The 26436-nt window shown below is 39.2% G+C and overlaps 2 protein-coding genes across 13 annotated transcripts in view; one reads left to right on the top strand and one right to left on the bottom strand.

Moving 5' to 3' along the window:
* tasp1 (taspase, threonine aspartase, 1) overlaps positions 1-9419 on the bottom strand; it is a 61110-nt gene extending 51691 nt beyond the window's left edge. For all 9 annotated transcript variants that reach the window (XM_061689486.1, XM_061689481.1, XM_061689480.1 and 6 more), the window contains exons 1-8: positions 9263-9419; positions 8868-8950; positions 8299-8500; positions 7705-7772; positions 6030-6098; positions 3746-3866; positions 3464-3548; positions 3295-3374 (exon numbers count right to left, since the gene is read on the bottom strand). In XM_061689486.1, the coding sequence (XP_061545470.1) occupies positions 3295-3374; positions 3464-3548; positions 3746-3866; positions 6030-6098; positions 7705-7772; positions 8299-8428 (553 nt within the window). In that variant the 5' untranslated portion in view covers positions 8429-8500; positions 8868-8950; positions 9263-9419. The remainder of the gene's footprint in view (positions 1-3294; positions 3375-3463; positions 3549-3745; positions 3867-6029; positions 6099-7704; positions 7773-8298; positions 8501-8867; positions 8951-9262) is intronic.
* Positions 9420-13383: 3964 nt separating this feature from the next.
* macrod2 (mono-ADP ribosylhydrolase 2) overlaps positions 13384-26436 on the top strand; it is a 459456-nt gene continuing 446403 nt past the window's right edge. For all 4 annotated transcript variants that reach the window (XM_061690718.1, XM_061690717.1, XM_061690716.1 and 1 more), the window contains exons 1-3: positions 13384-13577; positions 18653-18757; positions 20831-20944. In XM_061690718.1, coding sequence (XP_061546702.1) covers positions 13541-13577; positions 18653-18757; positions 20831-20944 — 256 coding nt within the window. In that variant the 5' untranslated portion in view covers positions 13384-13540. The remainder of the gene's footprint in view (positions 13578-18652; positions 18758-20830; positions 20945-26436) is intronic.

Below are 26436 nucleotides of genomic sequence, written 5' to 3'. Positions count from 1 at the left end.
TGAAGGTGTAGAACCATCTCCAGGGTGATCAGAATAAATGGACAGCACCAAAGTTAAATATACGAATGTCACAGCAAAGGGTTTGAATACTTAAGGCTGTGTGATATTTCAGTTATTCCTTTTTAATAAATCTGCCAAAATTTCAACAATTCTGTTTTTTTTTTCTGTCAATATGAGGTGCTGTGTGTACATTAATGAGGAAAAAAATTAACAATGAGTAGCAAATGGCTCCAATATAACAAAGAGTGAAAAATTTAAGGGGGTCTGAATACTTTTTGCACCCACTGTAGATATTACACACACACACACACACACACACACTAGGGTTGTAACGATTTATTCATTATATCGATCTGTACTCGGCTAGTTAGTCTTACGGAAGAAAAAAAAATAAATAAATACAGATTTAAAAAAAATATTGATTTAATATTGATATAATTGATAATATTGATTGAACATTGACTATTGAATAAAATATTTGATTGCCATCTTTTTCAAAAGTTATCAATCAATTATATCAGTACTAGGAAATAATACATTGGGTTTACACATGGCAGACTTTATATGGAGTTGTGTATATGTTGTATTTCAAAGAAACACACTTGTAATTCTTTTTACTTGCTTTATTTTTCAATTAGCACACAGCCGTTAGCGTTCCCTAATGATAACTTCTTCTACAGTGCTCAATTCTTCTTTGTCTCTTTCTTCCTCATATCCCGAAATCTAGACATTCCTCTCCATAAGCGCCCCTAGTGGGTGGACCGAGACATCACAGTATGTGTGTGTTTTTTAACACTTTATTGAAAAATATGTCAGACAGTCTGGTGGATGGCAGATGAGAAGACAGCGAGCAAGAAATTATCAATAAAGATGCGTGTGAGTGACTCGACTCACCCTGCATTTTGAAGCCTTTCAAGCTCAGTAGCTTAGCTCGCTAACATAGACAGACGTGTTTGTGATCAATACATCACTTCGAAATCAAGTGTTAGTGTAAAGTGCTGTAAATGTGATTGTTTCAAAATGTGTATAGTAGAAATGCTGAGAGCATTGCTGAATGGGCCACAATAAATATTGTAGCTTTTGAAAGAACGAGAGCAGAATACGAGGACGGGGAACTTGGTTGATCAAAGCAAAACGAGCGACGTCAACTGCTAGACGCTATTTCCATGTCGCACTTCAAGCAGGTTTGTCACTTTTTTATTAGGTCCATGTATTATTAACACTATTCCTAAAGAAATTTCCTTGTGTTAACCTCACAGTGCTTAATTTTTAGCCATTATAATTTCACTGTTTAGAACAGGGAGTCTCAAACCGTTTGGGTTTTGGGACTCCTTAAAGTGGAGACATTTTTCGAAGACCACTCATAATTCGAACACCAATTAAACATCTCTTTTTGAGGAAAAAACTAGCGGAACCAGTAAAATCATAGGTGAAATAATATAATAAATTGCCGTTCCGCTTTGTTTTTTTGCAAACCAATGAAAGTACTGAAAAAAGGAAAGTCTTTGGATTTAATGACCATAATTAAATTTCAGAAAGAAACAACAGGAATCTATGAAATTTCACTTGCACTGTCCAGTATGCCATGTATTTATTCCACAGTCACATTGGTTGAATTTTTTGCGAAAAGGTTACTGAAATCGATGTCAAGCCACTGAATCGTTTTGGATCCTATCATTCTAAATGAACCAATATCGCCCTTGAATCGAATCAGCAACCGTGAAACAAATCGAACCACTGCCAAAACAAATCGTTACCCCCCTAGCGTATATACGTACCTACAGCTGAAACCAGATGTTTACATACACTGTATAAAAGGACACACACACCTTTTTCCCCTCACTGTCTGAAAAGAAATCAGACTAAAAATTTCCTGTTTTAGGTCAATTAGGATTACCCAAATTATTTCCTAAATACCAGAATAACGAGAGAAGGATTTTTGGGAGGTACTTTCTTCAAAGTCAGGTTTAATACAGTAAGATTATTATGCCTTTAAATAACATGTGATGATGTCATTTCTTCTGAAGCTTCTTCTTTATTGACAACGTGAGTGAATTTGAGACACAACTGAGGATGTATTTGAACTAAGCACACCTGAAACCCACTGCTTCTTTATGTAACATCATGGGAAAGTCAAAGGAAATCAGGGTAGGCATATCAGGAAGGGAATTGTGGACTTGCACAAGCCTGGTTCATTCCTGGGTGCAATTTCTAGATGCCTGAAGGTGCCACATTCATCTGTTCAAGCAACTATATGCCGGTATAAACACCATTGGAATGCCTAGCCATCATACCGCTGAGGAAGGAAATGGGTTCTGGGTCCCAGAGATTAAAATACTTTGGTCCAAAATGTGCATATCAACCCAAGAAAAAAAGCAAAATACCTTGTGAAGATACTGGCTGAAGCTGGTAAGAGTGTCATTATCCACAGTGAAAAGAGTACTGTATCAACATGGGCTGAAAGGCCACTCTGCCAGGAATAAACCATGACTCAAAAAGGAACATTAAAAAGACAGATTACAGTTTACAGATGCACATAGTGACAAATACCTTAATTTTTGGGGAGATGTCCTGTGGTCTGACGAAACTCAAAATTAATTGCTTGGCCATAATGAGCATCGCTACGTTTGGAGGAAAGAGAGGGAAGCTTGCAATCTTGACAAAACCCATCCCCAACGTTGAAACACCAGTGTGGCAGTATTATTTTGTGGGGTTGTTTGCAGCTGGAGAGACTCATGCACTTTATAAAATAGATGGGATCATGAGGAAGCTTCTCAAGATCTCTTGCATGTACGAGCAAGGCAGCTAACAATATGGCTCAGTTACATCAGTTCAGTCAGGAGGAATGGGCCAAAATTCCTGCCACCTACTGGGAGAAGCTTGTGGAAGGATATCCAAAACATTTGACCCAAGTCAGACATTTTAAAGGCAATGGTACCAAATACTAATGAAATGTATGTAAACTTCTGACTTCTGAAACTTCTAAGTAATGAAAATGTGTTGTATAATAAATAAATAAATAAATCACTAATTATTCTGGCATTTAGCAAATACAGTGAAAATAATTTGGTAACCCTAATTCACCTAAAAAAGGTAAAGTTAGGTCTGATTTCATGTCAGATAGTGAGGGGAAAAAAACATACCTTTTTATATAGTGTATGTAAACATCTGGTTTCAACTGTATATGTACACTCTAATTTGTCTGCCACCACACCGACTCAAACTGGGTGGAATCTCCAGTTACTTTCAGCTCTTACGAGATTTCTACTTCAGAACAGGTGTAAAAATACTCACTAGTGGCCATTTTCTCTGAGGGGCAGGGTGGGACACCATGGCTAATGGCCCAGTCATGTGCTCCCCGTCCCACTAAAAAACTGGCATAGAAATCATTGATATTGATCAAAAACTAGGAATATAGTATAGTCACAATACAGACCAAGTAATTTAGTATCATGATATTCACCAGGGTGGTATTCTGCCAGCTGAAAGTTTCCCTTTCTGTGCTTCACTAAGCAGGCGATGTGCAACTAAGACAGGATTCTTAATACCTGGAAGGAAGGTATGTATTAGAAGTGGATAAGTGAGTCAGTGATTTTATACAAATTAATGATAATAAACCGCTAATACATTTCTTATACTAGTTATGTGACAATATCGAATCAAGCCCATCCCCTGCGTGTCTCAAGACACATGTACAGTATACTGTAGCAGTATTAAATATATTCTATTGCGTGTAACAACTTACCACTAATAGCACCTACAGCTCCATAATGCAGTGATTTCCCATCCATGATACTGGCGTCACACTCTATTTCCCCTGACAAGTTAAGGTTGGAGCCCATACCCGCATTTGTAAAAGGAGAGTCCTGAGAAAACAGAATATGCAAACTATATTTGACAACAGTTTACCTAAAGAATCTCAAGGATCAGTGCTCATTTTTGGCTTGTTCCATTGCTCTTAGTTATGATGTTCTTCAACATGAATGACAAAATAATTGGCTTTTCTCCCTGCATTCCTGATCGTATTTTTTAAAAGCTTTTAATGAATTTATCGTACTTTTACTAACATGCAGCTTTTGCCATGAAATGTATGAATAATGTCTAATGTATTGACAATCTTCTGTAACCAACTTAAAAAAAAATGCTCATGACAAAGTAATTAGATAAGTGTACCTTCTTGGAGCTGCAGAGTTCATGAAATGTATTGTTCTTTTGCTTTTTTCCAACCCTTGCCTGTGGAAAACGATCCCTTCCATCAGGGTTGTCAAACGTATGGCCCACGGAATGAGATCACATTCACTGCTATTTTTCAGTAACATTTACTGCTGTTGCTAATTATGCGTACTGGAAGGCGCACTGACAAGACTTAAATAACTGATGCACTTGTGAAGGCCAAATGATGCAAAATTTCAGAAGCACATTAATATAAGATGCTATGGCACCTTTGCACTACAGTTCTGTAAAAATAAATACCTCCTGTATAAACATTTTAAGACATTGAATATTATACAATTTCAGTAATAATCTTCAGTTCACAAGAGGTTGGTTTGGTGGAACCTTTTTTTTTTTTTTTTTTTTTTTTAAATCATGCACTTCCACAACTTTTGTTTTTATGTAAACATTTAAAATGATGGATAACTTAATGGTGCACGCTCACTAATTCATAATCAGTGATGCTGGTAACTTGTTACAAACACGTTACTCCCAAAAAAACAAAACAAAAACAACAACAAAAACACCATTTTAAGTAACGAGCAAAGTAACGAGTTACTTTTTCCGGAAAAAGTAAACAGACTACTAAACCAACAGTAGCTACCTTCGCATCATCAATGTTTCTCAAAATAATAATTAGTTGTTATTTTGTTGTTGATTTTGTTGTTGATTTGAACAAAGGGCAGTCCAGAAGTGCAGAAGCATTGAACTGAGAGCAACTGGAAGAAAGCAATTGGGAAGTGATTGTTTATTACACAATGCACAGTGATGGCGCAGTACCATAAAAGTGCCAAACTATTTTTGTTATTTTGCTTAGTAAAAAGTGTATTTGATTGTTGTTACTTTTTTTGTACTGTGGATAAGTGATATTCCTGCCACTCGGCAGGTGCTGAAAGTAACGAAAAGTTACTTTTTTCTAACTTAGTTACTTTTGAAATCAAGTAATCAGTAAAATAACTAAGTTACTTTTAATCTCAAGTAATCAGTAAAGTAACTAAGTTACCTTTTCAAGGTAACTGTGGCAACACTGTTGAAATAATTTTTGTAAAATTTTTTAGAATGTTCATATGATTTGCAACAAAATTTCCAACAAGATAATCATCAGTAAATGTGAACATTCTCCAAATGGACTTGAAATTATTTTTCCCAAAACAATGGGGAAAATTTTAAAATAGTTGTTATTTATGGGGTGGCACGGTGGGCGACTGGTTAGAGCGTCTGCCTCACAGTTCTGAGGACCGGGGTTCAATCCCCGGCCCCGCCTGTGTGGAGTTTGCATGTTCTACCCGTGCCTGCGTAGGTTTTCTCCGGGCACTCTGGTTTCCTTCCACATTCCAAAAACATGCATTGTAGGTAAATTGACAACTCTAAATTCCCCGTAGGTGTGAATGTTAGTGTGAATGGTTGTATGTTTGTATTTGCCCTGCGGTTGGCTGGCAACCAGTTCAGGGTGTACCCCGCCTCCTGCCTGATGATAGCTCCAGCACGCCCGTGACCCTAGTGAGGAGAAGCGGCTCAGAAAATGGATGTTATTTATGGATTTAAGCGACAAATATTCTGGTCCGGCCCACTTGATCAAATTGGGGTGAATGTGGCCCGCGAACTAAAATGAGTTTTGATTCCCCTGCCTTACATCATCCAACAGGATATGTGTACAAAAATTGGCAATTTAAGAACACAAAAGCTTTTTTGAGAAAACATATGCATGTCTTAACTTAAATGTCGCAGTTATTTACACTTATGGTGTTTTAGATGTTTTTTTAGTAGTAAATAAAAACAGTAAATTAAAATAACCAAAGCTGAATCAACAAACTAACCTCAAGCTCAACCAATGCTGCAGCCACAGCTTCAACTGCAAGGGCCCCTGCTTTGAGCTGGTCCACAGCCTGCAAATGACAGACACTGATACTTTGTCATCAGTTTGTGCTGGCATACATGAATTTTTATGATACTGGGAGAAAGGATATTTAGTGTAAATTTAAAGTGCGAATGGTTGTTTGTTTGTATGTGCCCTGTGATTAGCTGGCAACCAGCTCAGGGTGTACCCCGCCTCCTGCCCAATGATAGCTGGGATAGGCTCCAGCATGCCCGCGACCCTAGTGAGGAGAAGCGGCTTAGAAAATTGATGGATGGACATTAAAGGCAGAACAATTAAACAATATCTGTCACCACAAATTTGTACACCTTCACTGACTGTGTCTGAATTTTTTCATTAAGCTTTATATATTATTCATTAAGAAATTAAGGGAAAAGGTCAAAAAGTGAGACATGATACTGAAGGTAGGTGCTTGTTTAAAGGGTGTGTGCACTGTAATTTATTATTATTTGAAAGTATGGAGTAATGTTAAATAAACAGGAGAGTGTGTGATCTTGATGCAAAAACATCTGAGAACAAATGTAACAATATTATTGAAATGTGTATTATTTAGGCTTTACACGATCAGGATTTTTGGGGCCGATCACCGATCAGCAAGTTTAAAAAAAACGATAACCGATCACCGATCATATCACAAGATGGAGCAATGTATCTATATAAATGACTTGTTCATTTACTGTATATACTTGTGAAGTGTATACTGAGTATCTTCAAAAGTATTCTCTACTCAGAGTATGAGGTCTTGATGCAAAAAAAGTATGAGAACAAATGTGACAATATTATTGAAAAGTGGCTTTATACGATCATGATTTTTTAAGTTTGCACCTAACTTAGTGTAATTAAATTACTTCACACACACCAAAGCTTTAGAGCATGATTTGACAGGACTCTGGCAAGTTTAGTACAAATGTTAGTGCTAGCACTAGCTTGCTAGGCTACATCACCTTTTGTTGCCTGCTTGCGAGACGTATCGTATTAAAAGTACGTGAACATACCTCAAGCAATCCTTAAATGAACATCCTCTCCCGGCGTGATCCAGTTGGTCATCGCCATGGTAACGAGTGTACCCGGCCGCGTTTGAGTTGACAAGATAAAGCCCAGTGATCGTAAAAGACGGAATGTGGCGGTATCAGAATACAAGATTTTATTGCAGTAGTCTGACATAGTGCAATCGTGAAAGACAAAATTTGTCTTGTTGTCTGATCCAGGCATTACGTGTTGTCTGCCTCAGATGTGTTGTCTGTTTTTTTTTACATAAATTTATTGGCTGTCAGATATTTATAGTACTCCGTCAAAAGACACGCGACAAACCTAAAAATAAACTAGCTTTTGGATTCAAATATACACGATGTACACAATGGTGATGCATAGTAAATGTCTTTTGCAGAGCCGATCAATGACGTCATTCATCAGATCGACGAATTATAACAAAGCACATCAGCCAATCAGCATAAAATGCCAATTATCGGCCGATACCGATCAAGCCGATCAGATCTGTGTAAAGTCTAGTATTATTCAAAGGATTCAAACTAAGTACTCTCTCTTTGGATATTTTCCCCTTCTCTATGTAGGAAATTGTGGAAAGGATTCATGCATGTTGACAGAAGTACACTTACTTGCTGGCAAGCTCTTTTGCATGCATGCCTATACTCCTTGGCCTTGGATTCCGAATGGTAACCTGCTCCTGAAACAACATGAAACAAAAGAAATTGTATAAAGGTGATTGATCATGAATTAAAAAAAAAAATTACCTATTAAATGAATGACTAAAGAGAGGCAGTCTTTGTAAGATTCCATTCTATTTTGTCTCTACGGAAAGAGCAATGCTTAGTTCTATTACAACACGCTTTATTGACCCAAAATCTATAGCTCTATTTTCTATAGTACTTGTTCTCATTAGGGATGTTGGTCGGCTGGAGTTGAGCTAAATTTGCGCGAGAGGCCGGGTACATCCTGGACTGCTTGCCCGCCAATAGCAGTACACATATTGACAAACAACCAAACAATTTATGTTTTTGGAAACTGGAAGGAAGCTAAAGTACATAGACAAAACACACACAAGCACGGGAAGAAAATGCAAACTCCACACAGGAAGGCCGGGCTGAGATTTGAACCCTGTACCTCAGAAATTTGATGGAGATGTGCTAACCACTAAATCTACTATTTCAATTACTTTTGGTAAACAAGTTAATGGAGTCCATACAACTTACCTGCATGCACTAAAACAAATCCACCGACACCTGATTTGTAATGGTTGGTTGATTCCTGTTTGTTGGGCCACGAATTGTCTTTGTATAAAGTGTATTGTTGCTCTTCAGCAGAATTTTGTAGACTTTCCATAACCCCTGCATAACTTGACAAGCCTATCGTGGCCTATCATCTGCGTGTGAGGGAAACATTTTGAAGGCACACCTGTGAAGACAAAAGGCAAAACAAACGGCACTATTAAGTCACCTCCAAAATTAATTTACCAGGTGTTGATATTTTGCAAATGTGACAGCGGGATAGTGAGCAGACCTTTACTGATCAGGCTCTTAGTTGGGCTACTGAAAACATTTGAAGTAAGTCCTCTGTTTACAACGGTGTCTGTACCACAACCATAATGTAAGATGAAACATACAAAGACTATCACTTCACTAACTGATGCTAACGCAGTAGTGACGTCATAATAACAGCACATATAAGTTTCAATAAAACTTCTAGACAACGCATACAAAATAATCAAACGACAAACAGTAGTAAAAAAAATAATAATAATAAATAAGATAATGCTCATTACCTTACTCCTGCGGTTGGGTTTCACACTACAAGCAACAATTCAAAACCTCGAAACGCCGTTGGTCGGGGACGTCGTTGGAGCCCCTGTAAAATATGCCATCCAGAATACAATTTACTGTATCATAACAGTAATGTGTAATTTTCTAATGTATTCGTGTTTTAGTCTATCGTAGATTATTCATATAAAATGTAGGATAGTGAATAGTACGTTGTTATTTTCCAGCAATGACATGGGTACATTTCAAAGTAAGATTATAACGCTTGCATCGTGTCATAAAAAATCGTTCGGAAATGCTGGCGCATTAATAACAGCCGGAATAATTTAACGATGGAAGCTTGTACTTGCGATAGCAAGCTAACAGTCGCCAACATAAAAACAAAACAACGTCAACCTACGACTTATAATAGTCCCCGAAGAGCGAAACACCAGTTATTTGGCATGTCCTTAATAAGCTGCAACGATAAATATCGACTAAATCTCCCAACTCTGCCAGACTTCAACCTGTCATATTAGCCGGTTAGCCGACGCGACATAAAGTACTTCCGGGTTCAGCTACACGTTGCTAAGGAAGTGTTGCAGGCGAGGACTTGGTCACGTGACTCAAATGTGCGCTTCAACGCTTTGGCCATGTAATCAACCTCATTTGAACTGAGATAACATTATTCGAGACCATTACAACTATAGTATCCTAATGTTATCTTTTATTGAGGGTGTGTAACTGTATTACAGTACACTGTTTTGTTTATAATACTGTATTGTGGATCTCATATTTAGCCACACAGTACGTCTTGTATAAAGTAGCACAAGCGATATTTGAGTAAAATAACAAGTGTTATTTTGACAGAAAATAACTTTGGTAGACGTTAAAGTCACCTTGTAGAATATTTCTTAATTCAAAGTTCAATCGTAGCTGACATATTCTGTACTTCGAGTAACCAAAGTAATTTTCTAGAATTTTGATTGTATTTATTTATGTATTTATTTATTTATTCATTGCAAGAGGTGAGAGACAGAGAGAGAGAGAGTCTTAAGTAAAACTCAATTGAATTCAACCAAATTTAATTACCAGTACACCCATGAAATTTTCATAACCTCCCCCTACATTTCCGGCCACATCAGTACAGGCAGGACGATTCTTACACTTACTGCAATTTATTTGAAGTTTATTTTGTACTGAAGATGGTTGGGATAATTATTAAATATACTGGAATAAAAGTACATTTTATTAAGGAAATGTAGTGGAATAAATGTAGAAGTTGCCAGAAATACAAATAATGAACTAAAGTACAAATATGTGAAAATTCTACATAAGTGTTTGTACACCGTTACATTACAGGACTCGGTGCATAGACATTTGTTTGGTTCAGATTCACGATGGGTGGATCTCAAGTCTCTATATGTCAACATTCCAAGCTCCTCGATGCGTCGACCGAGACACAGAACTTGCTCTCATGCCGCCATATTATCGAGGCGCTCAACTTCTTGAATATGCAACGAGGATCAAGCGTCGAGGAGCGAACGTCGAGGAGGTATAATAAATCAACTTCTGATGTTTCCTTTGCTGAAGACTTTTTTCTTCTTGACAGTTATGTCCATCCATCCATCCATCCATTTTCAACACCGCTTACAAAAAGTTTTAATTTCTTGATTATTTTAGTTTTATATAAACACATTTTGGTGGCACGGTGGCCGACTGGTTAGAGCGTCAGCCACACAGTTCTCAGGACCTGGATTCAATCCCCGGCCCGCCTGTGTGGAGTTTGCATGTTCTCCCCGTGCCTGCGTGGGTTTTCTCCGGGCACTCCGGTTTCCTCCCACATCCCAAAAACATGCATTAATTGGAGACTCTAAATTGCCCGTAGGCATGACTGTGAGTGCGAATGGTTGTTTGTTTCTATGTGCCCTGCGATTGGCTGGCAACCAGTTCAGGGTGTACCCCGCCTCCTGCCCGATGACAGCTGGGATAGGCTCCAGCATGCCCGCGACCCTAGTGAGGAGAAGCAGCTCAGAAAATGGATGGATGGATGGATAAACACATTTTGCAGTCTGTTTTATGTGGGCAGTATTTAATTGTGAAATTACTTTTAATTACACTTGTTCATGGTTACTACGCAATGAAAGTCAACAATTAGGATGTAATGTTTCAAATGCATTTAGTGACGTTAAAAAAAGTTGTAATGATGATGATTGTTTTTTGCATTGCACGTAACATGATTTTTTTTTTTATAAAAAAAAAGTTATTTGATTGGTCTTGGTTAGTTTAGTCTTCAGGAAAGCTGGATCTGGGATTCAAAACCCGAACCTCAGAATTCACCATGCTGCCTCACACATTTTATGTAGTATTATTTTCAAAAGAATAAAACACAAATTTGGTCCTATTCTCCAACACCAGGGTGAGGTTGTTGCATCAGAGTTGGAAGAGAAGATGGATATTTTTTGACAAGCTCCATGGGGTACAGAAAGGCAACACGATCATGCCTTATAATGCAAACTGAATCAGCCAATGCACAAATCCTGCCAACACAAATTGCAGGTGCGCACTTGGGAAATTCTGTACCTGACTCAGAAAAGAGAGGACAGGTCAACAAAAACGACTAAAGGCTGGCTCAAAACAAGAATGGGTTCGTTCTGCTGTACCCTTATTTAGTAGTTGTAAATACAAGCTTAGACAATCGCGAAGAGCACTTTTATAGCATAGGAATAGCCTTGTGAACCGCCTTTTGTTTAACGCTGTATTTATGATGCCGCATATGTGACCCTCCTGTGGGATATCAAAACGATACACATCAAGCCATCAAAATGTGGCTTTTAAGCACGGACCCTGGTTTATTGTCATTCATCTGTAACCATGACAATCACAATTGCCTATACACGGCGTGACCTAAAATGTGCCTGCTGTTTGGGCTTGACTAGTCTGCTGAGCAAAAACCTTCGCTCTGGTAACAGAAAGTTGTCTTCGCTTCTCAAGACGCTGCCTAATAATACTAACAATAAAGTAACAATACGGTGTGTTACATAACATTTTTAGAAAAAGTTTGGCATTATTGAATATGTAACAATATAGGGCCTGAACTAAGACATTCTTTCCAATTTGGGAACATTTTGAAAACACACCCATGAAGTATAGAGAATAGCCATGAGCAATTCAGTGCTTGGAGTCCTCCATTACTAAATGTAATACAGTACAATAAAGGTGTGCATTATTTTATGGTATGGAAATTAAAAAAAATTAAAAAAAATTAGTACCTTCTTCTGTAATCCCAAATAAATCCCGTAAAACTGGACCAAAAACAAAGTCCTGGGTGAAATTGTACTTTTATGTTAATCTAACCTTAGTTGAAGAACCATTTATAACATCTAGAGATACTTTGGTATACTATTAGATGACTGAGCATGAGTTAGACTCCTGACACGAGAATCACTCTGAATGCACTGCAAGGATGACATCAGGCGGTTGGATTTTAATATTACACCGAGAATAATTCCGCAAACGTTTCACTTTTCCTGACAAAGCCTTTGGACCAGAATATATTTTCATTCCTTGGAAATTCTCTAAATAAATCAGAGAATATAGTAAAAAAAAAAAAAAAAAAAAAAAAGAGCGATAAGAATAGAGAAATTGTCTGTAAGTGGTGGTCACAAACTAATTTTGCTATTTTTGAGTGAGCGTCCCATCAAGAGTACGTACAGTATATCTTTCAACTGTGCTGCGGATTTTCAATTGAGGCATGGCTCTGCCTGTTGGAGTCCTTACGATTGCATTTGTTATTCATAAAAATAAATAGAGAGAGAAAAAAGGTGAGGGGGATGTCAATTATTTACATTTTCCAATTTCAATGATCTTGGGAACAGATGGGTCAGCTCAGTCCACCAAATACACAGCAGATGGCAAGAGGTTGTCCCTGGAACCAAGCTCCTATACGACGGCCTGCTTAATCGTCGTATCTTACCTAATCATAAGTAATTATTTGCATTAAACACGACTTGTCAAATTTTTTTTGTCAATATCCTAAGAGACTTTATTTTAGATAAAGTATTACTGTCCAAATAGTTAAAGGGCGCACATATCAGTGCCACTTTCATTACCATCTGGGACCAACACCAAGCATATTAATCACTCAGTATTGAGTTACCAGTTAAAGGGAAACAGCAGACATCACAGTCTGCCAATTATCACGTCCACTACCATTAATGTATAGGAGGTACAATAATAGTTTAAGTAATAATATATGTATGCCATTTATCAGATTGTATTCAAACTACCTAATTAAAAATGTGCTTTGGTGGAATTGTTCCATTTTTCGCCTAATTAGCTCTGAATGACCTGAAACCTGCACGCTTTGCAGGACCTCACAAACCATAAATGACCTACCCAACGTCTTCAGTCCGTGGGCTATTTTGATGGACTTAGCCATTCTCCCAATCACAAGGCCACTTCCCTATTCTTACCAGCCAATCAGATGGTCAAGATTCGTACACCTTATTTACGCCGCAATCACGGTAGGTTGAGCCGAGTGAGCGCTGTAGACGTTTGACAGCTTCCCAGGTGGGAGAAGCTTCGAAAGGCTGTCAGACTTTACATTTCTATTTTATCCCCCGGAACACCATTCACAGTGAGTCTGGGGTTGCCACAGTCAAAAAACAACCACTCGAAGACCAATCACTCCGGCAGCATGAGCAAAAAGAAAAAGGATTGGAAGACTGAAAAAGGTAAGGCTTGTTTGGAGGGGGAATAGGAATGTTATTCTCTTCATGGCTGACAGACAGCGTACATTCTTGTTATGCTTTAAATTTCCCTAACGCTCTTTTCCGTGTGGCTCTAAACTACTTTCCATTTAGTACCTGCGCTTATCCCAAACACCAAAGTGAGCACACGTTGTAAGGTTATAGCGCCTGCTTGGCTACAGTGATTGCGCGTTTCGCATTGGAAACAACACTACTCTCCCCAGGCTCGTATTTAGCTTGCATCCAGGGTACCAGTTTCTTTGTCATTCACCTGTCGGAGTAACGTCCCTTTGACGTGGCGTGTGATACTCACTAACATCCACATGTGCTTACATTTCTTGAGCCAAACAGCACAGCAGCAAATATTTTATTAGTTGCAAGAATATATATGATTAGTTCCTCAAACTAATACCAAAAATACATATTGTGCACCTTGACGTTAATTTCACCTTCACTGGTATTCTATCTTTTTGAGTGCAGGTGCAGCACTTGCAATTGACCACTAAATCAGTGCTGGTTTAACCCATGTGTATGCCACTGTGTCACTGGGTACAATACTATGCAAATTATGGACTATGCAAACCTACCTACCACCTAAATACAAATGTAGGATTGTATATAGACTTGTACAGGACAGCACGGTGACCTAGTGGTTAGTGCTTCCTCACAGTTCTGAGGATAGGGGCTTGATTCTGGGCTCCTGCCTTCCTGCGTGGAATTATTTGCATGTTCTCCCCGTGCTTGCGTGGGTTTTCTCTGGCTAGTCAGGCTTTCTCCCACATTCCAAAAACATGTCTTAGGTGTATTGAAGATTTGATACCTTCAGGTGAGGATGAATCATTTTTGTCGACATGTGCCCTGCGATTGGCTAGCGGTCAATCCGGGATGTACCCCGCCTCTCACCCAATGTCAGCCAGAATAGGTTCCAGCAGCTCCACTGTGATCCGAATAAGGACAAGCACAGTAGAAAATGGATGGATGGATATATTTGTACAGTATCTGCTGTTATGTCATTTATGGGATCTCTAGATGAAAATCTAATTTAATATTGTGATTTTATCCACTACCCAATTTATACCACTGTCAACGGAGATAAAGACCTGTTAAAGTGTCAAAGAAATGTAACAATTTAAATTTAGCATGATTAAAATTTTTGAATGGTGGATAGGCCCTGGGCATGGTTACAAAGTAGAAAATTAGGACTTTTCTCAACTTTATTCATGATAAAATAAAATGAGAAAAGGACAATCTTTGAGATGAAATGCACTGAAAAGTAGCTTTTTAATTGTAGCTTGTTTGCAGCATACCAATGACCTACCCAGATATACAGTAAAGTACTGTTGAGAGTTGGACTGGAAGGGTTTAAAATTCAAGTGGTTAGTGCTACCATTGCACATTTTAATGAGCCTCTTTGCCAGCTCTGGAAGCACATAATGTCTTTGGGCATTTCCCATCCAGTGTGCGATGTAACAGCAAAAAAATTAAGAAAAAAGACACATTCTGTAGAACAAGAAACGGACTTGGACAGTAAAGTTGATGTCTGAGACATTTGTTTTGAGGCTACAAAAGATGGCAGCCCAGATGATGACCATATTTTTATTTAAGAGGACTAAGGCAGAAGTGTTTTTATGGCTATCTACTTCAGAGATGGCACATCATTACAATTATTGGTCAACGTGCTAATTTTAAGTCTTTTTGATGTGATCATCCTTCCTTTTTCTTATTCTTATTAGGGTCATGGGTGAGCTGGAGTCTAGCCAGATGACGTTGCAAAAGAAATAGTTCAGTTGAGTCTGAGTCGTTATCGAGAGAGGTCAATTCAATAAGAAGAAAAACTGCAATGAACCACATTAAGGGAAAATAGAAAACAACTACCTGTATTGGTTATCGGGTAGATACCAGTTTCCTCCTGATCGCTGTTGAAGTCCCCTTGAGCCCCCTGAACCGTTTAGATGCATTATTAGAATTTGCACAGCCCCATTTCCCTTCGTTGCTGATTTATACTACAGTATTATTTTGACGTATACTATTGCAGGTACAAAGCATGTGAAAGTGTGTTAATGAAAGTGAAGTGAAAATAAAATATTGTTACAGGGACAATAAAGACTATAGTAATAGTATTGTGCTGTATATCCATTCAGCCATCCATTTACTTCCGCTTATCTGAGGTCGGGTCGCGGTGGCAGCAGCTTAAGCATGGAAGCCCAGACTGCACTCTCCCCAGCCACTTTGTCCAGCTCTTCCGAGGCCTCCTCTCAGTGGGACGTGCCCGGAACATCTCACCAGGGAGGCGTCCGGCACGTATCCTACCCAGATGCTCGACCCACCTCATCTGGCTCCTCTTGATGCGCAGCGGCTTGACTCTGAGCCCCTCCTGTATGATCAAGCTTCTCACGCTAGAGCCTGGACACCTTGCGGAGGAAACTCATTTCGGCCGCGATCTTGTTCTTTTTGATCATGACCAACAGCTCATGACCATAGGTGAGGGTTGGACTGTAGATTGACCAGTAAATTGAGAGCTTTGCCTTTTGCCTCAGCTCCTTCTTCGCCACAGCAGACCGACAAAGACTTTACTGCAGACGCTGCACCGATCTGCCTGTCGATCTCCCGCTCCATTCTTCCCTCACTCGTGAACAAGATCCCGATATACTTGAACTCCTTCACTTGGGGCAGGATCTCTTTCTTGAACCGGAGAGGGCACTCCACCCTTTTCTGACCGAGGACCATGGTCTCAGATTTGGAGGTGGTGATTTTCATCCCAGCCGATTCACACTCAGCTGCGAACCGCTCCAGTGAGAGTTGATTGATGCTAAATGCTATTCGCAATACTCTTCACTTTAAACCACATGCACTCCTTGAAGTCTCGGTGCCCTTTGCACAATGGTCATTGCACCGGACTATTACAATATTAGTCATTCGAACTGCTCTGAGTGCTAGAGGACTCTGCATCTTTTTGCACAATTGTCCAAAAAAAAATAAAAAATGTACCGGCATTACCAGATAACTAGCAACCCTTTACTGCTCAGTGACTGTTTTTTTTTTGTCAATGTCTTTATGTCTCAAAAGTGTTCTCTGTCAATTGACTGTCTGTTGTCGTACTCGAGCGGCTCCAACTCCCGGAGACAAATTCCTTGTGTGTTTTTTGGACATACTTGGCAAATAAAGATGATTCTGATTCTATACTATGCTAAATAACTTATACCGTGCCATACCTTGTGCAGCCCTGTACTCGTCTGATCACGGCTTCATTCACTTAATACCAACATACAGACAAAAACTTAAATGTGTGAAGCCTACGGTGAAAACAGTGAAAAAGTGGACCAACAAAGCAAAGAGAGAACTTCAAAGCTGTCTAGACTGCACAGACTGGAGTGTCTTTGAAAATTCAGCTGGTAGCCTGGATGCATATACGGACACTGTCACATCCTATATCAGTTTCTGTGAAGAGGTGTGTGTACCGACAAAGTCATTTCGCACATTCAATAACAACAAACCGTGGTTCACTGCCAAACTTAAGCAACTTCACCAGGCTAAAGAGGACGCATATCAAAGTGGGGACAGCTCAGCGTCTCGCCTGCCATCTGCCAGTGGATTTACGGCTTCCTGACGGGCAGAACACAGCGGGTGAGGCTGTGGGAGGCAACCTCATCTACACGTACCGGGGCGCCCCAAGGTTGTGTCCTCTCTCCGCTGCTCTTCTCCCTCTACACAAACAACTGCACCTCAACGCACCCAGCTGCAGACAACACCACTGTCATCGTCCTCATCAAAAACTGTGACGAGTCTGCGTATCGACAGGACGTGGAGCGCCTGGACCTGTGGTGCGGCTGACAGAACCTGGAGTTGAACACACTCGAGATGATTGTGGACTTCAGGAGGCATCGTTCACCATAGCTGCCCTTCACGCTGTCCAACTGCCTTGTGTCAACCGTCGAGACCTTCAGGTTCCTGGGAATTACAGTCGCTCAGGACCTGAAGTGGGAGTTCAACATCAACAGCATCCTCAAAAACAACCAGCAGAGGATGTACTTCCTGCAGCTTCTGGGGTAGCACGGCCTGCCACAGGAGCTGCTGAGGCAGTTCTACACAGCGGTCATCGAATCGGTCCTGTGTTCTTCCATCACAGTCTGGTTTGTTGCTGCTACAAAAAAAGACATTCTGACTGCAACTGACAATCAAACTGCTGAAAAGATTGTCTGTACCCCCCTACCCACCCTTGAGGACTTGCACGCTGCCAGAACTAAGACGAGCATGCAAAATCCTCTTGGACCCTCCACATCCTGGTCATCAGCTCTTCCAGCTCCTTCCCTCAGGTAGGCGCTACTGAACAATGCAAACTAAAACTGGCAGACATTCCAACAGCTTCTTCCCTCTTGCAATTAACTTCTTAAACAGTTAACATACAATTCCATTGCAACATGTTGCAACAGTTGTCAAGTCTGCAGTCTTCCCCATATTGAACCCAACTGAGACAACTGAACCAAACTGAAGCAATTTAATGACTCCTGAGGAAACCTGTGCAGGTGCTTTGAGTTTATGAGGTAATGAGTGTGTGACACTCAGTTTAAAACATTTATGGCTTGCAAAATTTGGGCTCATTTCTTCACAGTATTTTTTTTTTTTAAATTCCTGCGTTCCTGGGTTTCATGAGCTAGAAGCCCAAATTATGTAAAAATAAACAAATAAATACTTGAAATTGTTTAAATTGTGGTCCCTGAATCTATGAAAGTAGCTTTTTGAATGCAATTATGGAAATAAATAAACTTTTCCATGATATTCACACTTTTTGGAAAGGGTCGGTATATATGCTTGGTCAAGCTGTACCTCCCCAAAAAGGGTGTGACCAAATCATGTGCTGGTGCGACCAAATGAAAAAGTTGGTTCCACCAGTGCTACCAGTGCAAAATTTAATGTAGAGCCCTGTATGTAGTTTTATACTGTGAAACAGTTTTGTAACCAATAATATGGCTATTGTAAAGTTACATAAGACATTATTGTCCTTGGTCTGTAGTAGGATAAGGGTGTCATGTAAATTTTTATTTTCTGTCTGTGTTTGACAGAGAGACTTCTCCACATGGACCGCGAGGAAAGACGCAAAGAGGGCTATCGTCGTCAAGATTACATAAGTCTGGACAAGATTCCAACCTGGAGAGAAGAAAACTACTGTAAGGAAAGAAGCCATTGGTGGTGATCACACTTTGCATTGCAATACAGCCAGATACTTGTCAATGAATGGGGAGTGAGGAAAACATGCTATTACTTTTTGGATAGGATATTGACGCCGGCTACCTGGACCTTTCTTTATATACAGTTGGAGAACATAAAATTGGAGCTAAATTAGTGTTCTGAAAGAGGGAAAAGAACATCAACAAACCTAAGTGACTTGTCCTGAATAAAATTATTTGATCAACGCAAGAGAGCTGATTTAAAAATAACTTTTTTTTAAGGTCTGTTCTAAACTTTATCTAGTTACTGATCTGTCATTTGACCTATTGTAACTTCATGCTGGGGCTGCTGATTTTTATTAACTGCAAATTAAACATCCACATCCATTTTCTACACCGCTTATCCTCACTAGGGTCGCGGGTATGCTAGAGCTTATCCCAACTCATTACGGGCGAGAGGCGGGGTACACCCTGAATTGGTCACCAGCCAATCGCAGGGCACATATAAAGAAACAACCATTCACACTCACATTCACACCTACGGGAAATTTAGTCATCAATTAACCTACCATGCATGTTTTTAGGATGTGGGAGGAAACCGGAGTATCCGGAGAAAACTAGGCTTTACACGATCAGGATTTTTGTGGCCGGTCACCGATCAGGAAGTTTAAAAAAAAAAATGATCACTGATCTGATCACAAGATGGAGCAATGTGTCTATTGAAATGACTTGTTCATTTACTGTATACACTTGTACTTAATTGCTCAAAAAAGTATATTTACAATAAATAATGTATCTTTGTTCATCTATTTATGCCAGTGAGGCATAGTGACAGACAGAACAAATGAATGGTCTTCTGTTAGATGGCGGGAAGTACATACAGTAATTAATGTATCCATTTTTTGTGACATTTTTGTTTGTTCCGTAAAGGTTGGAAATCACTGCTCTTGTCAGATCATGTATTCTAATCAATCAGGTCAAACCAACATTATAACATGACAGAAATAATGGCTGCTAACTTACTTTAATTACTTTATTGTAATTAAATTACTTCACGCACACCAAAACTTCAGAGCATGATTCGACAGAATGCCTGCATGTTCACTTACCACCGTTAGTGCTAGCACTAGCTTGCTAGGCTACATAACGTTTTGTTGCCTGCTTGCGAGCGGTATCCTATTAAAAGTACGTGAAAATACCTCAAGCAAGCCTTAAACGAACGTCCTCTCCCCAGCACTGGTGATCACGAACACGTTTTTCCCCACTTTGTTCTTACTGTATAAACACACGGCGCAATCCAGTAGTGTTGTCGTCACCATGGTGATGAGTGTATCCGGTCGCGTTTGAGTTGCCAAGATGAACCCCAATCGATGAATTGATGAATACGCGATGTGGTGGTATCGGAATACGGATGAGTTTATTGCAGTAGTTTGACATAGTGCAATCGTGAAAGACAAAATTTGTCTTGTAGTCTGATCCAGGCATTACGTGTTCTGTCTGAGACGTGTTGTCTGTCACACACCGCTGACTTTTTCTTTTTAATAACTTTATTGGTGGTAGATATTTACAGTACTACATCAAAAGACACGCGACAAAGGCGAAAAATCAACTACCTTTTGCATTCAAATATACTGTACACAATGGCGGCGTGGAGTAAATGTCTTTTTTTTGCGGAGCCAATCAATGACGTCGTTGAACGGATCGGCGAATTATAACATTAAAGCCGATCATCTTAAAATGGTAATTATCGGCTGAACCCGATCAGGCCGATCAGATCTGTGTAAAGTCGAGAGAAAACCCACGCAGGCACGGGAGAACATGCAAACTCCACACAGGCGAGGCCTGGATTAGAACCCAGGTCCTCAGAACTGTGAGGCGGATATGCTAACCAGTCTTCACCGTGCCGCCTAAATTAGAAATCGAAAATCCAAATATCATATAGGTGCAATTCCCCACTTGATTTTATATTTGAAAATTAATTATATGTACCATAACTCATCATAATATAATGTGGTGAGATGATTATTTTTATTGTTCATTAAGCTGATATTATTATTTCTATTTTTCTTTTAGCTGATAACAAAGAAGATGGGAAGCTTTTGACTGGAGGAGGTGGTTTGAATGAGAAAGTATCTCTATACAAAGGAGACATTACTGTCCTGGAGTTGGATGCCATTGTCAATGCTGGTAAGTGCTCTGTCCTTTGACCCTAATATGAGGTTGTTGGTGATCTTCCAAGTCTTAAGATGCCTTATTTCACAGCATGCCATGCCATGCCATGCCATGGCTACCAAATCACAGAAAATGTGAATTCAAGAATATGCACTACTCGCAAAAATGTAAGGAGTATTGGGATTTCTGGTGAAATTTCAGGATAAACCTAAAACGAACTATAACTTTTACAGGTGAAATTAATTTGACCTTCTCTAAATCTTTGAATGCACATGTCCAACTGTTCAATGTTTCAGTACTTTTTGCACAACTTGCTGTTCTGTAACAACAGTCTGTATGGCAATGATCCATTAATTGATTATCTTCAAAAGTTCAGAAAAGGTCAGATTACGTTAACCTGTAAAGGTTATAGTGCATTTTTGGTTCATCCTGATATTTAATTAAAAAGCCCACTGTGCCTAAGTTTTTGTGAATAGTGAATGGAGATTAGTTTTTATTTGTACATCATGCAACACCTTTTTGTTTGTCTGTGGTAGTGAACTGATGGCAACAAAAGTAAGGATTTATTTCTGTAAGTGAAAGCTCTTAGCAGTAGGAAGTTAATGGCAGATGAGCAGAAATGCTGCTTTCAGGTTGTTGTTTTTTTTTAATTATGTGCAGTACAGAATGTTAAGAAATTATCTAAAGCTTGTCTCCTCGTAACCTACATGGTGTGTCAGACTTGCCAGAAGATCTTGCATCTCTCTTGTGCTTTGCTTTTTTTAACTTGTTGCTATTTAACAGCATTCAATGTCTACTTTCTGTAACCGAGGGGTGTGAAGCTCATTGTAGTTCAGGGGCGGCATACAGCCTAATTTGATGTCAAGTGGGCAGGACGAGTAAGATCATTGCATGATTAATAGAAATAACAATGAATTGGTGTTTTCCCCTTTTGTTTTGATTCAATGCAATACCAGTACAGAACAATTTTATACTTAATGAATTATCCTTTTTCAAAACATTAACAACCTCCGATTGTTTTTTTTAAGGAAAGGTTCAATTTTCTTTAGTTTATTACGTGTGTGCATTATAACTGTGTACGGTGATTGTATATAATGGCACTAAAGCTTGAGTGAGAGATATTTTTAACAATAAAATACGGTATTGGTCTTTTGAATTTTGAATTTTTTATTTTTTTTGTGCTTAATTTTGTACATTTTGTTTACTTAAGTTGACTCCTGAAACCCCTGTTCTAATGCCAGGATTTTGCGCCATTTATAAAAAAAAAAAAAAAAAAAAAAAAAGAGCCCAAGATAAATAATTTCAAATCGCTTTCCACCATTAATGTGACCTACAACCTGTACAACTCAATTAGGGTTTTTGAGCGGAGAAGTAAAAACCAACAACTGGCATAATGTGGTTGCAGAAGTATACACACCTTCTTTATAATTGGACATCTGGATGTCTTTAGAATTAACTAATCACATTCAAACAGGCTTTTCCAGACTTATTTTGCTTTCTAGCAGAAGCCTGAAGGTTTTGTGCTAGTCTTGATTTAGGACCTAGTTCCAGCTGAAACTAGAACACGCCCAAAGCATATTGCTGCCACCACCATCCATCACTATGGGTATGGTGCTCTTTTGGTGATGAGCAGTCTTGTGTTTGTGTCTAACATACCTTTTGAAATTATAGTCAAAATGTTCAAACTGATACACTGGACCACTCCTACTAAATACTGAGCAAAGGGTCTGAATACTTATGGCTGTGTGATATTTCAGTTTTTCTTTTTTATCTGCAAACATTTCAACAATTCAGTTTTTTTCTGTGCTATGTGTACATTAATGAGGGGGGGGGGAAAGATCTTAAATAATTTTAGCAATTGGCTGCAATATAACAAAAAGTGAAACATTTAAGGGGGTCTGAATACTTTCCATACCCACTGTATTTGCTTAGCGGTTTACTTGGATGTAGCCCAGAGGCTTCCCCCCGGATTTAGACGTGAAGTCGACCGCACAGTGGCAATATGGATTTTGATTAACGTGGTGGATATCTCTGTCCATTATTGTGCCTTCTTAACCATGTCACCACTATATGTAATTTCTCTTGTGTCCCAGAGCTCAGGACACTGGGACACCATATTTATTTTTACTTCCTCCATTTACTACACAGGTCCGCCAAATTATTTTGCTGTTAGCACTTTGAAATCACTACGCCTATCTCGATAAGACTTTTAGGACGATATATATTTGCAAAGACTATCACGATAAGCGGTAACATCGTTACTTTATTCCTCTGAAATCATGAAAAATAAGGCCCGCCCTCGAGCTGCAGGACTGTGCGTTTGTTCTACTGAAGGCGCTGGAGACGAGCCCTTCACCTGTCAATCAAATACGTTTTCTGTGGTCAACTACTGGCCGAATAACATGTGCAGCTAAGATTATGTGTAATAAACGGTTAACTTTCCTGTGTGTGTGTGTGTGTGTGCGTGTGTGTGTGCGTGCGTGCCTGCTGTGGAGTATTGGACGGAGACAACACCGGTTCGCCTGTGTTCCACAAGCCCATTAGTGGGTAATGACAAAGCTCTCCAACTTGCGGTTGGCTCACTGTGTGAGCCATGCGCTGGGTCACCACAAGAATGACAATTGATCGAGTCTGGAAAAATATATTGTGACAGACCTACTGCCAACACCTCTCCTATTGGATGCACTGTACGACATCGGGGCGACACCGTTCCCAAATCGAAAGTATGCCCACTTTGCCTATCGCCACATGATGCGACACTGTTCTGTCGTTGCATCGTCGCAGCACATAGACAATGAATGAGTTCATCAACGGCATGATGCGCTCTGCTAAGTGCAGTGTGAAAAAGCCTTAACACCTTTTCCCACATGCGTTTGGAAGATTTCAAGTGCGTTTTTTTGTTTTTGTTTTGTAAAATAAGGGTTTAGCCTTGCCACGCTACTCCTTAGAAGTGACGTGATGATTTTGTAGGGATGTCCAGCTCTTGGTAATGTCACTTGGGTCTTTCCCGATCCAATCTTTGAGGCCGGAAATCGGTCCATTGTCAGCAAAAAAACGAGTATCGGATCAGATCAGACTGGATCTAAAATCGTGTATTGCCACACGTGGAGAAACAAATGATGTTCCCATAATTTACTGACCGTAAAAAAACTTTATAGAACTTTATTTTGTACTTCAATCCATTGATTCTCAATACCGCTTAGCCTGTTCAGGTTCGTGGGGTGCTGGAGCCTATCCCAGCTGACTTTGGGGAACAGGCGGACTACACCCTGAACTGGTCGTCAGGCAGTCGCAGGGCACATATAGACACGGACAACCACTCGCACTCACATTCACACCGTCACTGAGTGGGAACTGAACTCACGCTGCCTGCATCAAAGTCAGGTGAGAGCCTCACTTCACCATCAGTGACTATTTGGTAAGTAAAGGAAAATGGATGGATGGATAAGTATAATTTGTATTTATTGTTTATTATTATTTTTCAGTTTTCAAATGTATTATTTAATCTATTCAAATATATAATATGCTTATGTTTAAGTTAAGCAGTGGTTATGTTGCAATTTAAATATTTGTATTGGTATTATGTTATTTTTCAGGATTTGCTCATATAATTTTTGATTTTATTCCAATGTAATACATTCTTATTCTTAAAGTTACTTTATGTTACCCATTGGTTAATAATAAATGGGTCAGTTTTTCCCATACCTCCTGTTGCTGATTATTGTTCTCTGTTTGAGTACTATCACTTGGTCAAGCCTTTTCTCACAGTCTATACTACAAATTAAGTATGTATAATTATTGCTGATATCTGGTAGGACTGATCTCGGGTTTGACCAATATCGGTATCGGACAAAATTCAAGGCTTTGGTATTTGATCCGAAGTGGAAAAAGCACAACCACCTTATCAAAGTTGTTTATCTTCCCTTCTAAAATATTGTTTCTTTTCAATTGAGTTGCACAGGTTATAGGTCATATTAATGGTGGAAAAAGTTTAGAAATCACGAAAACATTTGAACAAGGGTATGTACTTTTTATATCAGCTTTATAAGAAAGTGATCAACTGTCTTAAATGTATAAACTTTTACACTAAACATACATAGATATATTTTATAGCATTCTCTGAGCAATAGTATTTCACTGAACCAAACTCCTTTGAGTAATGCTGTTGACTAACATTTAATTGCACATTTTGTAGCAACTATCATAGCAAAGATTCATTTTCACAAAGCTGTAAGCAGTGGCTGTTAAAGCCACCTCACTCAGCCACAATGTCTTTCATGTATTGTGGCATCTGTTTAGATGTTGGATGACAAGGTGGTCGATCAACAATCGCATACATCTATGAGGGCTCACTGTCGGCCGTAACCACAACAATATAATAATGACTTTTTGTCCCCTGACGCACACGCACACAGACCCCTTCTTCTGTACCTTGCGCCTACCCCCTTTGGTTAGGTTAGGTTAGGTCAGGACTCAGCCTATACACATCCACAGACTGATGGAAATTATAGAACACTGAACACAACACATAAATGTAGGGTCACTACAGAATCTTTATTTTCAAATTCATCCTATTGGCTGAATTGAACCCCCCCCCCCAATGCGCTGGTTTTGGTCTGCAGGCCATATGTTTGACGTCCCTGCTGTAATTGTTTCTTGACCTCCTTTTTCACAGTTTACAAACATTTGCACCCACACCCATTACGTTAAGTAGTGTGTATGTTGTGTAAAATGAGTGGTCTGTAATATATGCTGAATGAATGAATAACAGACTGCTCTGTTGGATGACTCTAATGAATTTAATCTACCATGTAAATAGCCACCCTGAGGACTTGGTGACATGGCATTCTGAATCATCGTCATCTGTGTTGTGTACACAATGATATGTACTGTATTTCTGCACTTGATAGACCCCGGAAAAATGCCTGAATACCAGTTTACTTAATTTGGAATTCACGTGTGCTTTGGTGCTGCTGTGTATGTAGTGAAAATACTGGTGACGTATAAAAAGTACTTTCAAATCGTAATTACTGTTCAACCAGATGGACTTTATTTTGTGGAAAGTACACTGGCATATTTGTCCCTGTTTTACATCACTGGTTGACAGCAGTATGGGCATGTTTGTGCTTTTATAACTTCATCCTCAATATTTAATCTCTGACTAGGCAATATAACTATGGCCGTAATATATATATATATATACCACAAATTGTATTGCCAAGGAGGGAATGGTGTGTTGCGAACATAACCACAAAAGGAAGTTGACGAAATTTTGATTGTACCTTCTGCTGCACTTTGGATCAGTAATGATCTCTGTTTTATCATTCACAACAATGACTTAATTCCTTTTTTAACCAATCTCATGCCATCATTTTGCAGGTTTTAGCCCTGGTGGACCCTGCACCGGTTGGAGATGACTTATCATTACTAATAAACAATTGTATCTCCTAATGTAAATCTTTTTTACCCAGCTCTGATGATTCTTGAAATAATCAGTTTTATCTGAA

This window comes from Phycodurus eques, chromosome 11 (assembly GCF_024500275.1).
Source record: "Phycodurus eques isolate BA_2022a chromosome 11, UOR_Pequ_1.1, whole genome shotgun sequence".
Taxonomy (NCBI): Eukaryota; Metazoa; Chordata; class Actinopteri; order Syngnathiformes; family Syngnathidae; genus Phycodurus; species Phycodurus eques.
This window is presented reverse-complemented; position numbering and strand designations above follow the sequence as displayed.